General features: G+C 43.2%; 3 protein-coding genes across 7 annotated transcripts in view; 1 reads left to right on the top strand and 2 right to left on the bottom strand.

The window, feature by feature from the left end:
* The first annotated feature begins 1,231 nt into the window (after positions 1 to 1,231).
* On the top strand, positions 1,232 to 7,583 carry tk2 (thymidine kinase 2). 4 transcript variants are annotated; one of them, XM_076286650.1, is made up of 10 exons: positions 1,232 to 1,469; positions 1,978 to 2,015; positions 2,333 to 2,407; positions 2,533 to 2,586; positions 4,334 to 4,423; positions 4,752 to 4,825; positions 5,290 to 5,378; positions 5,696 to 5,775; positions 6,545 to 6,625; positions 6,779 to 7,583. In XM_076286650.1, the coding sequence occupies exons 1-10, from the start codon at positions 1,298 to 1,300 to the stop codon at positions 6,863 to 6,865; spliced, it is 840 nt and encodes a 279-aa protein (XP_076142765.1). In that variant the 5' UTR covers positions 1,232 to 1,297; the 3' UTR covers positions 6,866 to 7,583. The 4 variants fall into 4 exon arrangements, 3 of the variants coding, with proteins under 3 accessions (XP_076142765.1, XP_076142766.1, XP_076142768.1); XM_076286651.1 differs by having other exon boundaries at positions 1,367 to 1,469; positions 1,913 to 2,015; XR_012987249.1 differs by lacking the exon at positions 6,779 to 7,583 and having other exon boundaries at positions 5,258 to 5,378; positions 6,545 to 6,597.
* A 97-nt stretch (positions 7,584 to 7,680) lies between these two features.
* On the bottom strand, positions 7,681 to 11,451 carry LOC143125310 (uncharacterized). The gene is made up of 2 exons (XM_076286649.1): positions 10,619 to 11,451; positions 7,681 to 10,053 (listed from the first exon to the last, which is right to left on the bottom strand). Exons 1-2 carry the CDS (start codon positions 10,955 to 10,957, stop codon positions 8,419 to 8,421), a joined length of 1,974 nt encoding a protein of 657 aa, XP_076142764.1. The 5' UTR covers positions 10,958 to 11,451; the 3' UTR covers positions 7,681 to 8,418.
* Positions 11,452 to 16,438: 4,987 nt separating this feature from the next.
* The window catches only part of bean1 (brain expressed, associated with NEDD4, 1), a 73,213-nt gene continuing 73,066 nt past the window's right edge, over positions 16,439 to 16,585 (bottom strand). For both annotated transcript variants that reach the window (XM_076288032.1, XM_076288034.1), the window contains one exon: positions 16,439 to 16,585. This exon is cut by the window's right edge and continues 1,038 nt beyond it. The gene's annotated coding sequence lies outside the window, so the exon portion shown is untranslated.

Genomic DNA, 16,585 nt, shown 5'->3' with positions numbered 1-16,585 from the left:
TTGTACTTTTTCCCAGTAGAAGAGTCAGAATTCTTGTCTGGAATGAAATTGGGAGATTCCAACCATAGACAGTAAAAGAAATGGACGAACAGACTCCGTCGTTTTCAATCGGAATGCACTGAGTCAAATAGAACGATTTTTCAGTTGGTCCCCCCAGTACTGCGCAGACTCACACTTAACTTCGTGACGTTAGCCATCGAACTGAATCTTGTAACTCATATGATAGATACACAGAAATTCTTCTTACACTTCCTTCGCCTTCAAAGTCATCAAAGTTAAACATTTATTTATGTATTATTATTAATATCATCCTCACCAAGTCGAGTTAATGTTGAAGCTACCATAGCCTACATGATCATCTTCAAAAACAGTCATGCTAAAACAAAACAAAGTTATAGCCTTGAAGCTAATCTTTTTTCCACTTTTCTGACCTACGGTCAATCCATCGAAAACCTCTGAAATGATTAGTGCCCTTTTTTTAAAAATTAGGTTTACTTTTTTATTATTATTAGGTTCCCTCTGTGTAATGCTTTACCTTAACATACGGTCGTGTATGCTAGGTTTTGCTTATGAGTTACCGTCATAGACAAGGTGGACTGAGCTTCTTATCCAAACAATACGGTTATCTCCCTACGGCGCGAAAGAGAGATTACGTCAAAGCTAGCTTCCCTCCAACCGAACAAGCTAACCGTTCTTCTTACGGGTAACCAACGTTACGGACGAGCTAGTGGAGTCTGTTTTGCCTTTGTAGTGTTTATGTGGATTACACAGAAGCTACAATATCGGCACAGGATATATGTTATATGAAGTTACGGTATTTCAAAAAAATCTTACAATGAATGGTCTTCTATGGGAGTTAGCAGAGAGGTGGTCCCTCCAGCCTACGTCGATTCTTCTACTTCCGGGAATTCGCCTGCCCCCTTGATTCCAACTAGGACATATCTGACTTCCGAGTTGTCTGGAATGCAGCATAAGAGGTGAAACAGCTTTTAGAACATTTGAGCAGATTTTGTAAGGCTACTGTTAAAAATCAGTAAAACAATGTGCCATCATTTATTCACCAACACATTGTATTTAAATGCAGTGGTGTATTTATTCTGTAACTGTACTGAGGCAGTTCTAAGCTACACATAGACTTATATTCTGACAGCGTGTGCTTCAAATGTGTCAACCTGGAAATGCTATGAAATAAACACGGATGTAGAAGGTCACGTGAGTTCAGCAAATTAAATCACGTGAGTTCTTAAACTGAGCATCTATCCATGCGACTCAGGCGGATGTTGGAGAATCTTACGCGATGTTGATAACATTGAAATCCATACACGGATTGTGGAGGAGTTCAACACGAGCATATATTTGTTTTAGTGTACGCATAAACCAGTTTGTTTGCGGAGAAAATCACCTTAAATGTATCGGTGCTGTTTCCGCTCATGCTGAGTTTCATAGTAAAAGCGGAGAGGTTGTGTCAAGTAAGTAGCCTGTCCTATGTCAACGTTACAGTTTCAACAAAGGGCTGAGTCGATTCAATGTTGCTAGTGCTGAAACGCTGAATTTACAGTAACAGTGTGTCACTTTAATGCTACAAGATAAGTCGGCACCTGTGTTGAATTTCCGATAGGCCTACTTTAGTGCCACCTGCTCCGACTCGCAAGTCGTGGTTAACGTTGACAACTCACGCAAAGCCTAACATTAGGTGTTAAGCTCTCTCCTAGTTTATTTGAATTTGCACCTCGATGTTTTGTATTTGTTTAGGCCGATTTGTAACCTTGCGATATCTTTAACTAACGCCGTAGATAGGCTACTGGCAGAGCTGTTAGATGTTGACGAATAGCCTAGTCATCGTCATAGCTTAGTGCCGCGTTGTGTCCAGGCTTATCCCTTCTTCTCTGCTCCCCTTTGCTTCTCGCTATAGCTCGGTGCTGACTGAAGGTGTACCGGAGGGAAAAGGTTGTCTGATAATGTTGTCTCCTTCTCAAGGGAAATTGGTGCGAAATGGGGAGGAGAGGCCTTCAGTGGTAAGCATTATGGTGCTGTCAGCAATACAGAATTACATGCAGTGATCTGAACTGGTCACGATTAACAAATAATGGTAGGCTACTTGTAATAGCCTATATTTTATTTATTTATTTTTCAAATATAAATGATAACGATGATTCAAACAATGGCGTCATTGCTTTTGGTATAATAACTACCACAACTACTATAGTATTCCATCTACAAATATTGCAGTGATTAAAAATGAATTACTACCACACAAACTAACAAACAAATGTTGGCCTAACCTGTAATATAAACTAACAGGAATCTGTAACTTGCTTTCTCTCTATTTCAGATTTGTATTGAAGGTAACATTGCCAGTGGAAAGACAACATGCTTGGAATACTTCAGCAAAACCAACAATATAGAGGTAGCCTACTCAATCTTTTTTCATTACTGTATGCCATTGTCACCACTTACTTCAGACTTTAGGCATGATTTTGGTGTGCAATACTTTGGAGTTTCCTGCATGAATTATCTGTCTTTATCTGATAGGTACTGACTGAACCAGTTTCGAAATGGAGGAATGTTCGAGGACACAACCCTTTGGTAAGATTTCTCTTTGTCGGCCAAGAATACATGTAAAGCACACTATGAAGTTTTTTTTCTTTTGGATCCCACAGGTAGTTTTACTTGGTCGACACACAATCCCTTGGTAGTCAGTCTGCCAAATATACATTCTGAGCGACTGGTCCGGATGAAATTTTGTTAAATTGACTATTTCATTAGATTAGATTCTTTGTTTATTTAACACAGTGGACATAATGGCGTTTACAAACGCAAGTTCGGGAGGAGCATGACGGAATGTGCCACGCCTCCTTCAGTCAGACAGCTTATTTATTCACCGTCTGCCTCTATCTGCCGAAGTTGCAGCATCGGCGTCACTCCGCTTGCAAGGAGAGCTACTCCGCGGACCATATCTTTGATTAGAGCAGAGTTGGATGTAGGATCGATTGCCCTCGTTTCGCAAGGAAAGCAGACCTACGTCGCCTTCTCCAACAATCAGTTGATCTTTCCTCTCCTACTATAGCCGATCAACCGAGCACCAGCGTCGCAGCGCAGAGCTCCGTTCCTCCGGCGTCTCCCCCTCTGTTCATGCAACATGTTTTTCAACTCAGCAAGTTATGGCAGCCCGCGTGCAGCCCTCTACCTTGCCTTCCGCTACTACGGCCTCTTTCTCTTTCCAGCTAATCAACCCTCCCCACTTTTCTCTTTGCCTACCTAGGGTGTTGCGCAACCTCCTCCCCCTTCCCCGTAGCGACCGCGTCGCTAATTTTTCCCCTTTCCCCATCATCTCCCGCCGGCGCGAACCGTGTTCGAGCCCGCGTTTTTCCCCAGCCAGCGTCCCTGGTTCTCCCTCACCCCTCTTTCCCTGGATTGGTGCCACCACCCTATAGGCTGCCGTATCTGCATCTCATCCGAGACAATGTCTACATAAAAAAGTAATACAATACAATATATGTGGTGATCACAAAATGTATTTAAGGGAGCATCACTTTAACTCAATGCCGGCGTTGGCCGTAAGGCTCTGCTGTTCCTCGGAATCCTCTCTAATGTGTTGCTGCTCATCGCTTCTCTTGCCATTATAGCTGCAGCAGCCTATTTTAATTGCGTAGGCCTTACTAGCCTACTAAACATTGGGGTGCATTAGATGTTGAACTTCACAACCGCGTGTCTGGGCTGTCATTTTCAACATCTACTCTCTCCTGCAGCCCTATACAATTTGGCTAATTATTTTTCCATCGCATGGAAAGATCCCCCCTCCAGACTACGGAAGCTCCGTTACTCGCTTCTGGTTTCAAACGCAGCTCAACGCTGTTCTAACACAAATCGGAATCCCAGCAGGCCGTTACTCAGTATTTTATGGTGCAGCCACCAACGCGGCAAATAACGGCCTGTCCGATCAAGCGCTCAAAACTCTCGGCCCGTGGTCCTCCGACGCCTATCACTCTTATGGCAGATCAAGTCTCTCTGATCTGAGGGAATTAGCGCACCTCGCGCTCTTCCTTCGGATTTGTTTGCGTGGTCCTGGCTTAACACATTTTTTGGGGTGTGTTGCGGAATCCTGCACCACTCCTGCCTGCGCAGTTGACTCCTGCACGATCCCGCAAATCACTTCAGGACCCTGGCCAGAGACTTCGCCAAACATGCTTTTCTATTATGCTATTATATCTGTTTGCAAATTACGGAATGTTAACTAGTGAAACATAGATTTTGATTGGTTTGCTAGTCCTCGTTATTAGCCTAGTTTCATTTGTGCATGTGTTGATAACTGCACCGACATTTGATCTCCAAGGGCTTGATGTATCAGGACCCAACCAGATGGGGCATCACCTTGCAGACATACGTGCAGCTCACCATGCTGGACAGGCATCTGTCACAAATAGTAAGTAACAGTTGTAGCTCCGTTTATGCTTATTCTAATGGGGCAGAATAAACACACAGGTATCAGGCTGCCAAATAGTCACAGGATAATGAAGGATACTAAATATTTTGTCAACCTGAAAATGTATGTAATTTGCTAAATTTAATTTGCTGAATGTTTGTGTTTCACATGGTGGACAGTGAAGGATTTGGATGTGGTGTGTGTTGGAGTGTGTGTCTGTGAGGCAGAGAATGGCATATGATAATGAGGAGGAGGATGGAGAGTGTCCCAGATTCTTGGTTTGTTATATAACCTCACAGTTATTTCTTTTAAATCTCACTCTTTGCAGTCTGCACCCATAAGGATGATGGAAAGATCCATATTCAGTGCCAAGTACATATTTGTGGAAAACCTATACCGAAGGTACAGTTAATATCAGACCACAGGTCTCTAATATTACAGATGATTAAATGATTACATTACTATTGTGGTAATTTTATATGAACATATACAATTGCTTAATCATGCCATAGCTGATTTTAAATCTACCTTGGACGGTTATGATTTTATAACCCAGTTCTCAAAGGAGAATGTGAAATAGATTGTTACTTCACAACCTGAGTGGTTGGTGACTGTTGTGTTGAGCTCTATGTGTTCCAAACCACCTCCGCAAGTGGTTTCAGTGATCAGATCACAATGCGTCTTGTTGATTGTTTATGCTTGTATTTACAACTGACCACTTGTGATCCGATCATCCAAAAAGCATTTTTTAAAACAAATGTAAATGGAGTGATATAATTGCCATCACACCCACATTTATGCACCCAATAACTGTCAATTAATAAATTTCAAAAGCTTCATCTCAATATGGATATCTGTTGTGCCAGTGGGAAGATGCCAGAGGTGGATTTTGCAGTCCTCAGTGAGTGGTTTGAGTGGATCACAACGAACATCTCTCTTCCCGTCGACTTAATAGGTAATGCAAGGTATTTCCAACATTAAAATAGAAATGATGGTTGAAGTGTTAACAGAAAGTAGGGGAGTCTCGGAGGAGATTGAGGAGCGTTTGATGCTGAAGGCACTGTTTACAGTGGAGTGGAAGTGTGTAACGTGGGCTCATGGGAGTATTCGAGAGCCTACTTTGCTTAGTTGATGATTAACTGGGGATTTCTTTGACACTTCAGGGCTGCTCTTTCCAAACAGATTCACTAACACATTAACAAACACGTTTGATGTCAGTGCGCAGTCAACAGTAGATTATTGACCTTCTAACTTGTCGCTATCCTATTGTAGTGTACTTGCAGACCACACCAGAGACCTGCTATGAGAGACTTCGGCAGAGGTGCAGAGAAGAGGAGAAGGTCATTCCAATGGTAACTATGTGTCCCTCCCTGCTCTTCCCTCCCTAAGATGGATGTCCAGTATCATCTAGGCAGTTTTATTTGATGATTGTGTACTAAAGCATTCCATGTTGTTTTAAAAACTTTACCGACACATTCTTTCAAAGATGCTGTGGTCACAGCATATAACCTGATTCAGATTCAGATTTTATTTGTCACATACATACAATGCAGTGAAATGTTACAGTTGGCTCCATGCCAAGCAAAAACACACAAACTGACACAGAACAACCTACCAAAAACAGTAACAGACAATAAACAATACATTCAAGATGTCAGGGGGTTATTGCAAATAGGGAAGAAGTGGTATGCTCTACAGGGGAACAGTGGTATACACAATAAAAAGTGCTTAAACAGAAACTCTTCCTTAGTCTCTCAGTCCTTGCAGCCAGTGTACAATGTCTGCTTCCTGAGCGAAGCAGAGAGAACAGACCATAGTCTGGGTGGCTGGGGTCTTTAAGGATTTTGGTGGTGTTTCCATACCAAGCGCTGATGCACCCAGTCAGGATGCTCTCAATGGTGCTGGAGTAGAAGCTCTGCAGGACTGTTTTGGATGCTTTTAATTTCTTCAGCCTCCTTAGATGGTACAGTCTCTGCCTGGCCTTCCTTGCCACGGTGTCCAGATGGGTAGACCATGTCAGATCTTCGGTGATCTGGACACCGAGGTATTTGAATGTGTCCACCCTCTACAGGAAGTGCCTTAGTAGTTCTGACTGCCTTTATTTCTATTGTTTAAATGAAGGAATACCTGGAGTCCATCCACCAGCTATATGAGGACTGGTTAATAGAACAAACCTCATTCAAAGTACCTGCCCCGGTTCTTGTGAGTACCTCCCTTGTGTTATTTCTTTCAAATCGAATACCATGACACAAAAGGAGTGGCTGTTTTGGCCACCTTGATTATTGCTTACCATGGTAATAAACCATAGAAATAAAATATTCCTCATAGAACTCATGGTGCCTTGTGGTTTAATAGGTCATCCCAGCTGACCATGACATAGAGCAGATGCTCCAGCAGTATGAGGAGAACAAGGAGAGGATTTTAGCAGCACAGAGGACGTGATTCCAGCAGTGGCACTACAACAAGAGATGCAAGGGGTGTAGTCTTCATGGGTCATCTGAAGAGATGCAAGGGGTGTAGTCTTCATGGGTCATCTGAAGCAGATGCCCTGGTGGTTACGGCTCCTGTTCTTTGGTCTTGTACATGTTCTGTGCTTCTGCTGTGCAGAATCGTCTCAATCAAATGTGCTGGACACGAGCTGGACCGACAAGACCGGAAACCTCGAGGATCCACTCTCAGCAACACAGATTCTAAGTCCATTCCTTATAAAATGATGGTGCAAAGTGTGCTTTCTTCTTACAAAACTAGACATGACCAGGTGATCATTTTATGGCTAAACGTCGCAATTAGTAGTGTGTCATAGCTCTGCTCTGGCAGTGGATCCTACCTGGCTACATGCTCAGATATAGTTTAAGTTTTAGATTGTGTTCACTCACTGCTCAGTAGGACAGCTAGTGCAGCATTCCTGATTACTGTGAATATGACTTCCCAGATATCATTGTTTACAACATACAAAAGATGTCTGATAGTGTCTCTGTTGACAAGGAACCATGGTGACATCAGTTGTTACAGTTTTTCTTCTTCTCTAAGCTGGTTCTGATGTGCACTTGTTATTGAAGGACCAACAGACACTGGGCACGTGTCAAGGTCAAATATACACCTATTATTGTTATTTAAGGTAAATGTCATTTATTCACAATAAAATTGTGTCAAGTTTTAATGTGTCTTAGGCTTCTATTACCATCATATTCTTAACTGTTTATTATCAATTGCTTTTTTTTAGATAGATAGTTGTAATAACAATGTATGACCATACCTTAGACACCACAAAAAGCATCAATTTTATTAGCAAAAATGTCCTCTCACAATCAGCTAATAACAGCACAATACTCTTTCATTCAATACATGAATCATTAATAGAAAGACAATAAGTGCATATTTTGGCTTCAAACGAAGTAAGGCACATTCAGAAGCTTGTATCCCTCGCAGTCATAAGTTTAACACAATATACACAATACAGTGCTGACTGGAGGTAACAGGAGAAAAAAAATACTTTCACCTGAGAAACATTTCAAGATTTTTTTTAAGGACATGATAATGGTCCTTAAGTGACCCTCACACATGGAGTGGTTTAAAAGCAGGATGGCAACAACTGATTTAAGCACACTATTAATTAGGCTATACTTCTTTGATGTTGGATGAACGCCAACTATTTCTGGCTGGTGGACAGTCACATCAGGAATGGCGGCGTATGAGCAGCCTAAACGGCTTGACATTTCTCTACAAGTCATTTTCTCTACATTTTGCTGTGTTTTAAGTAGGTGATTCCCTTGGCAGCCTGCCACAGGACAGACATACATTGGCCTGATTAACACAGGCTGGCAGGGTGGCTTTCTGGCAAGACAGGTTTCATGAGAGGGTCAAATGGACCTCGCTATGATGGCAGGAAACACCGAGATGTGGGTGGAAGGAGTGCGAAAGTTTTCTACCCACTTCCTACAATCTATAGCAAACGATTGGCCATTCGGCCTGTCAGTCAGTCAGTCTGATGTGTGTCACTTCCTCTCGTGTTCCACCAGGACGTACGTCTGCAGGATATCGTCTTCTGGCTGTTGGCCAGATCCCCTGCCCTCCACGCCTGGTGGTTGACCCAGAGGCGCAGGAGGAGCAGCAGCAGCAACAGTGGCTGGCAGATGCCCAGCCGGAGGCTCCAGGGGTGGGCCACACATCCCCAGATGCCCAGCCGGAGGCTCCAGGGGTGGGCCACACATCCCCAGATGCCCAGCCGGAGGCTCCAGGGGTGGGCCACACATCCCCAGATGCCCAGCCGGAGGCTCCAGGGGTGGGCCACACATCCCCAGATGCCCAGCTGGAGGCTCCAGGGGTGGGCCACACATCCCTAGGGGGCTTGGGGGCTTGTAGAAGGCGCTGGGGGGCTCTTTGATGGTGTCCTCGCCCCGCTGCAGCCCGTGGTGGACCACATGAAGGCCGGGGTGGCTGCTACAACCAGTGATGCTGCAGACAGGGAGGGGGGACGGGGTACACAGGATAGGCTGGTGGCTGTTATCCCGGGGTGATCCAGGAGGGGGCGCTGTAGCGGCAGCAGCAGGCCGGTGGTGATCATGGCAGCCAGTGCAGGAAGACTGACCCTGTGCCGTCTCCTCGATGGGGTACTTCAGCTCCTCCACGCACAGTTGCCTCAATCTGTTGCTCAGCTCCTCCAGATCAAGAGTGTTTATAGGTGTGCCCTCCTGGCCTGGCCTGGACGCTGCTCTCTGCACGGCTGTGTCGCGGTACTGGATCATAGAGGCCGGGCCCGAGCTGACCATTAGAGGCTGGGGCTCCAGGATGACCTCCGGGAGGCTGGGTTTGGGCTTGATGGGGGCGCCGGAGGCGGCTGCCACCTGACTCTCTGTGTGGAGGGAGAAGGACTGAGGGCTGCTTAGGTCGCTGGCGTGGGTGTGGGTGTGGGCGTGGGCGTAATTCCTCATTGGCACAATGTCGCCGTCGTCCCCCAACCTCCCGCGGACCTTGGTGCCAGGCGTTGGGTACGAGCCTCCCCGGTTCTTTCGGAAAACCGGATTCTTGCGGATGGCCAGGTCGGGGTAGTTCGTCTGCATCTCAATCATGGAGCGGTCGTCGAGCATTGAGGAGCCGGTACGGTGTCTCCCCGAAGACTCAGGGCTACCTGCGGCACCTGACCCCTCGGCGTCCAGCGGAAGAGGCGCGTGTCTCTCTGGCTCTCCCGTCGGCCTGACCGATCCCTCGGGTTGCTCCTCCTGTTCCTGAGCAACCACTGAAGGCTCAGCCAGCGAGAACACATCAGGTTGGTCTACAGCGTCCACCTCCAAGCTGCCGCTGTCCTTCCCTGCCCTTGAGCTCCCGTTCCTGGGCTCGTTCTCTGCAGTCCCACGGCTCTCCCAGTGATTCAGGGGCCCAGCCCTCCTCTGGAAGATCTCCAGGCACTCAGCGTGGGCCCTCTGTCCCATGATCTCCAGCAGGTATTCACACTCCACCCTTGCCAGGAAGAGCTCGAAGCCCATAGCCTTAGCCTGGTCATGGTCTGCATCCGCGGTGAGACGATACTCGGTGTCTGACTCGGGTCGGTATCCAATACTTTCAAGAATGCCACTCACAATATTCTTGGGGAGCACTGGCTGAATGCAGTAGACAAAAGGGCCTGTAAAGGTCTGAGAGAGAGGGTATGGGTGAGTGTGTGTGTGTGTGTGTGTGTGTGTGTGAAGCCTACAATACTCTAGCCTATACAGTATACCTCTGTACATGTTAAAAGAGCACAATGAAGTTATGTAGACTGCCCCTGTTTGTTATTTAGCTAAGAGAGACCACAGTTCACAACTAGTTTCACTTCCCCATGACAGATAACCCCACACGTGAAATGCTAATTGTGGGGGTAATAAAACAAGACAATCAATGTTACCAATCGGACAGGTCTATACTAAGAGTGACATAGGCTATTAAAAGGGCATTTTTGAGAATGTAGAAAAGGATAACTTGAGAATGTAGAAAAGGATAACTTGAGAATGTAGAAAAGGATAACTTGAGAATGTAGAAAAGGATAACTTGAGAATGTAGAAAAGGATAACTTGAGAATGTAGAAAAGGATAACTTGAGAATGTAGAAAAGGATAACTTGAGAATGTAAAAAAGGATAACTTGAGAATGTGAAAACGGATAACTTGAGAATGTAAAAACGGATAACTTGAGAATGTAAAAACGGATAACTTGATAAGTTTACCTTGATGGTCTTCATTTCCTTCTTCCACGGGAACAGGAACAGGTTGACACAGAGCGTCTCCAGCAATTCAGTGGCCTTTATGAACACATTAAATACACTTCTACAATCTTTTACCCCGAGTCTGACGCACTCGAACGCGGTGTGATAGAAGTCAAAGGTTGTGAATCTTTCCACTGGGTCCGTCTCTGACAGCAATACATGCCTAGCCTTTTCTGTCACCTGTCGGTCTTTACACACTTTCACGTTACCATGTTGCCAAACCTGATCGTAGTACATTAAGTAATCATCGAAGACCTCTTTCCGTTCATTTGGCGTTTGATCACCAATGCTGTTGGTCATGATTGTAACATACACACGGTTCGAACAGACGTACAGCTTACCGCATGAACAATTAACTAGGAAGCGAAACCAAGCAGTGCGCAAATGGAAGCAATTCGCGTTTGCGATTGATCATGCAGGTAGGATAAGGCGAAGGCGGAAGCGGCTGAATGTCTGACGCCACGGCATTGCCAAACAAAATAGAAATACAATAACATATAGGTCGAAGGTTCAATCAGTCAGCACTAATGTGCAAATAGGTCCAATGTAAAAAAACAAAAGGGTGCCCTCAGCCAGCCGACTTTTGGTTTTATCCTCCTCCTTCTTCCCCTGATTCCTTCACGGCAAACAATCACAAATAGCCAAATCCTCATCTTCATACATTTTAAAACACTAAACAAATAGCACAATGATGAACTAAACCATGCAGTGGCATTATGCGGGCGCTAAACGCGTGACGGTTCCTATTTTTTGGAAAACGGCACAGGCCAGTATATACTCGGAACCAGTATTATTGTCTGATGGTCCCAGCTGGCGCTGATGTAACACTGACGCCTAGTGGATACAGTGCAAATTGCATGTAAAATCCTTTTAAGGGAATGCTCTTTTTGTCCTTTAGATGGCGACTTCTAGCAGGGAATCATCAGCCAGCAGGGCTCTAGTACCTTGCCCTTCTTACACGGCCTTTTACCGTACATTTTTAAGTTGAAAATAGCTGCAAATGCTTTGGCACATCCATGCAAATGGTTGTGTATTGTCTTATAGTATAAATTACTTAATGTTGAAAAATCCATTACAACCTGCTGGTTCTCTGTTAAACTCGTACTTCAGTCCAACTAATTAATTAACTAATTACTGTAATAGTAAAGAGTCAGGCTCATTGGGATGGCTGTGGGAGTGCATAATATTATTCAACTGATGTAATGATGGCTCTACATACAGTGCTCATCTCTGGAGGCCTAAAACCCACTCAAATGGAGCTAAACAATATCATTACAGCACTGATTTCTGTAATCAAACAGGGACTGATTTCCTACAAGGAGTATTATAAAATAAATAAATAAATAGATAGCAATACAAATCTTTCAGCCACAATACTGTACTGAAATAATCTATAAGACATCTAAATATTTTTTAAAAATTCCCCTGGGTCTCAGGAATGTCAACAATATTAGGTAGATAAATACATAAATAGTTTTCATTGTTTTGAGGTCTTATTGAGTGTTGGCCAAGCATTCTTTGGTAAATGTGAAAAGATGTCTTGTAAACACATTAACAGCAGTGAAGAGGCTATCACTGATAATAAATAAGTACTCAAGCCCTTTCAATGAATGGAAGTTGGCAGTTTTCCTTTCGGGCCAAGTTCCATTAAACATAGACACAATATCCACAGAACAATGACAGAAAACATACGGATATCCTGTCTGTCAGTGACCAGTAGGTTACATGGCTGAGGAATGTCTATACTAATACGGATTCATTGTGTTCCTGACATACAACTGTTTTGTATGCTGAGTTATAGAGCCAGTGCTCGCTCAGCTCATTGCCCTTTTACATTCTGGCAAAAGCTCTCTTTAAAGAATAAGTCAACAAAGCTTAAACTGCAATACAATTATGTATTGCTTGCGTATAAATTGTACCTGTCTTGGTCCTGACCTACTGCAACATGCCCCACCCCCCACCCCCTTTCTTTACTTATATTCATCACCCCTCTATCAGACTCCTTCCCACAATCCTGTCTCATTGGAGATAGGATACCCACTTGCTACATTGGAGATAGGATTCCCACTTGCTACACACACACACAGCTGAATGTATATTGGGGCTGAATGTACAATAACGTTGGTATAGTGAAAGAAAGTAATACTGTAGCAGAATGTCAATGACAAACACACACACACACACACACACACACTCACCCTCTCTCATTCTCCCTCTCTCTCTGTCTTCCTCAATCTTTAATAGTCTGCAGGCCCTCACCTGTTGTGGAAGTGATTGATGCCTCTTGTGGTTTAGTAAACAGGCCTTATTTACAATTCTGGCATCCAAAATAACATAGAGAGGAGTGTAGTCATAAACCATGAATATTGATAGCTGTACACACACACGCACACTCACACACATTTGTGTGAGGACTACTTTTGAGGATTACTAAAGCCAAATTACATTAGCATCTTGGCTATAACTGATTGAGCAACAAGCAAGAGTTTCCATTTCTTTCTCACAGAGAGTCTGTGTGCTGGGTGGTGAGAGAGAGAATAAGAGTGGTGTGTGTGTGTGTGTGTGTGGTAGTGGTGGTGGTGGTGGGTAACAAGGGCTCGAGCCATCTGCTCCTGCTGATCTCTCTAAACATATACACCCACTTTCACACACACACACACACACACACACAAATCTGCAAACACACACACACACATGCACAGACACACGTATGTATGCACCCACCCACACACACAGGACTGCTAACACACACACACACACGTTACCTCAAACAGACAGCAGGGGGAGAGATGTCAACATCAGCCTGAGCCTGAGTAACCTTGCTGTAACAGTGGGGATAGCATGAAGGTAATGGAGTCCATCTGGAGGCCTTCACCTTCCAGTCTGTGCAGGTAAATAAGCCTCTGCTCAGGTCCCCACCATGTGCATCTCTCTCCAGCTGCCTCAAGTTCACTAGACCTGATAGCACACAGAGGTGCAGGGCAGTCAAGTTCACTAGACCTGATAGCACACAGAGGTGCAGGGCAGTCAAGTTCACTAGACCTGATAGCACACAAAGGTGCAGGGCAGTCAAGTTCACTAGACCTGATAGCACACAGAGGTGCAGGGCAGTCCTATTGCCTGCTGCTTTTAAACAACACATGGTGCCAGTCAAACTGAACTTAATTGGTTTGTGTGTATGATGTTACTAATACTACTCAAATGAAATGGCTTCACTCTACTTAACCACATGGGGCAACATCTGCCAGATGGCTGAAGTAATATGCAGTACATTAAAATACATCAAAAAACTGTATCAATAAGATGGACAATAGTTATAGTAACATTTTTATTTATTTTTCAGAATATAGGAAAGGAATGAAAGCTCTAATACAAAACATGAAACGTGTGTATGACTGCATCGAAACATAAACTAGAGTCAGTATCACTTGAGACAGGTGACGAGTTTACAATGGGCAGACATACAGCATAATTCACATCAGTTCAGCTTGGGCTCAAACACCCAAAGTGCTACAGTACTATCAAGGAATGATAACAGCCAACACACTGTAATGAAACAAACTAGACTTGACTGCCATAGTTGTGAAACAGTGTACTAGTGCCCCACCCACACGACCAGACTTAGATTGGCTTAAAATGTGTGGTGTGCAGAGCTCATGGTATTCGTGACTAACTTTTTTATGTGACCAAAATTCATTTATATCAGTGAAGTACCACTTTGTGAACTGGTATAACTAGATATTACACAAACTATTGCCTGTAGAGGCCAACAGGTTACAATTGACGTTTCTGTGCACATCCTGCAGAAGAGCTGAGTTTCAAAGGGAACTGGCTCACCCTAGACACCATGTGGTGTAGATAATCAACACAAAAGACAGGTGAGAGTGTTTGCTGTCAATTTCTTGCAGCTGTATCTGGAGATAGGCCTACTGTGTTGTTGTGTGCCGTGTGAGTCAACGTTATCCTCTCCAAAACTGTCTGTCATGGGGGTTATGAATGAATCACATATTCTGTTGTGGATTTGAATATAAGGGTAATTGATGGTAATAGGCTGGGTATGGATATAAAGACTATGCTGATGTGGATTTGATAAGGGTATTGATGGTAATAGGCTGGGTATGGACCGAAGGACTGAGATACAATATCCTTGCTCCCAGTCTCTTATGTAATGCCAATGTGAGGCTGTTTTTGGCTGAATTTCAGTCAGATTTAAATATTATCCTTCTCAACAGGAGGTGCAGGATTTACCTGTTATGGAATGGTGTGAGCCAGCATTCACATGCACATAGATTATAAGGATGAAATAGATTTTTTTTTGTTTGTCGAAAGGGATACTTTTCAAGTGCTACAGGGAAGAATCAGTGGTACATGTTGCCTACTGCACTTCACATATAAAAAACACAGAGCTTGTTTTTAAACAAACAAACAAAAAAACAAACAAAAAATACATTGTCTCGTAAACAGCTACACACATTATTCAAGCTATACTAAATAAATAATTCTAGCCCATTTAATATTCATATCTGTTTACAGTCTTTTTTTTCTCACTATACCAGCGATGCAATCATGCGTCAAATTTGTTTATAAAAAATCCTGCGAGGATTAATGCTTGCTGTGAGGACTAGCTCTGAGCGAGAGGTTGCACACTGAGGTACCACTGGTGGAGAACAGCTTGTGTGTCAGTATTAAACATTAACACGTCTATGGATTTCATTTTAAAGTCGTGGGGGTGGGAAGAGAAAATTGATTAGCTTCCACAGAGGTCTTACAGGAACAAGGCCATACACATATAAATGAAGAAAAATAAATACATATAGCACATACACAAATTGCATTCAGTTAAAGTTAGGGTACACATCTAAACAGTGCTTACAATTCTAACAGTCATAATGCTTTTAAACAGGCACTATGTACAGTCGTTGCTCTGCGGAATCACTGGAAGTTATCACCTTGATGTTAATCGCTGCCTGTGCATGTGCTTTTCTGCATGTCAACACTGTGTGGTTTCATGAAACTAAAGCAAGTTCTGGAAGCTTAGTTGAACAATAAGAGAGTTCCAGCATACAGATGAGTGAGTCCATGAAATTGAATAATCGTATACATTTAAATAATACACATGTTGCTGTGGCTTTGTGACACAAGAAACAAGTAATAAAATACAACTATAAATATAAGACATCTCATAGCAAAGACATTGGTGGTAAAGTGAAGATGGAGTGATATTTGTTTGTACTTTGGGTGTGAAGATAACTCAATGTAAATTTCTTATTAATGTAATTATTTAATCGTCCTTTGGTTGAGAGATGAGAGATGCGACGGCTGAAGCCCTTAGCACCAATTATGGTAAAGGTTATTAGAAGCCTGTCATCCATGGCTAGTTAGGTTCAGTATTTAATTGCTATCAAAGACGTGCAACATATCACTGGCAGCTGTCACTACCACTGTCTTTTACAGGTCGGAAAGGAACAGTCAGACAAAAATACATACTTTTATGATGCCTCAAAAATACATAATTACATATGAGTAAAACATACAAACAAAAATGTTCACAGTGATTGTGTTTTGACTGAAATGGTGGCCACACATAGATATCAATTGAGCTTAAATAAGGACTGAAGCATTGAAAATTATTTACTTTGCCTAAAAAGTGTTACAAGGAAAAATATACAAAATATAAATATATATATATATATAAAAGTCATTCAAAGAATAAAACCATGAACAAAGAAATCCAAAAGTACCTCTATAAATGTGTTATCTTAAAAAATAAACCTTGCTATCTGTTAAAACATTGGCAGGCAGACAAAAACTACACATACAAATGTCTACAAAGCAAGACAAAGTGAGGATACTTTCTAATTTGTGTAGCTTTGTGGAGTCTCTTTGTGGAGTCTGTTATTTACGTTATGGATGTAGATTAGTGTGGAG

This window comes from Alosa pseudoharengus, unplaced genomic scaffold (assembly GCF_046254945.1).
Source record: "Alosa pseudoharengus isolate Yale_2024_CS ecotype anadromous, Long Island Sound unplaced genomic scaffold, YU_APseudo_1.1 YU_APseudo_1.1_scf_16, whole genome shotgun sequence".
In the NCBI taxonomy this organism is placed as follows: domain Eukaryota; kingdom Metazoa; phylum Chordata; class Actinopteri; order Clupeiformes; family Clupeidae; genus Alosa; species Alosa pseudoharengus.
This window is presented reverse-complemented; position numbering and strand designations above follow the sequence as displayed.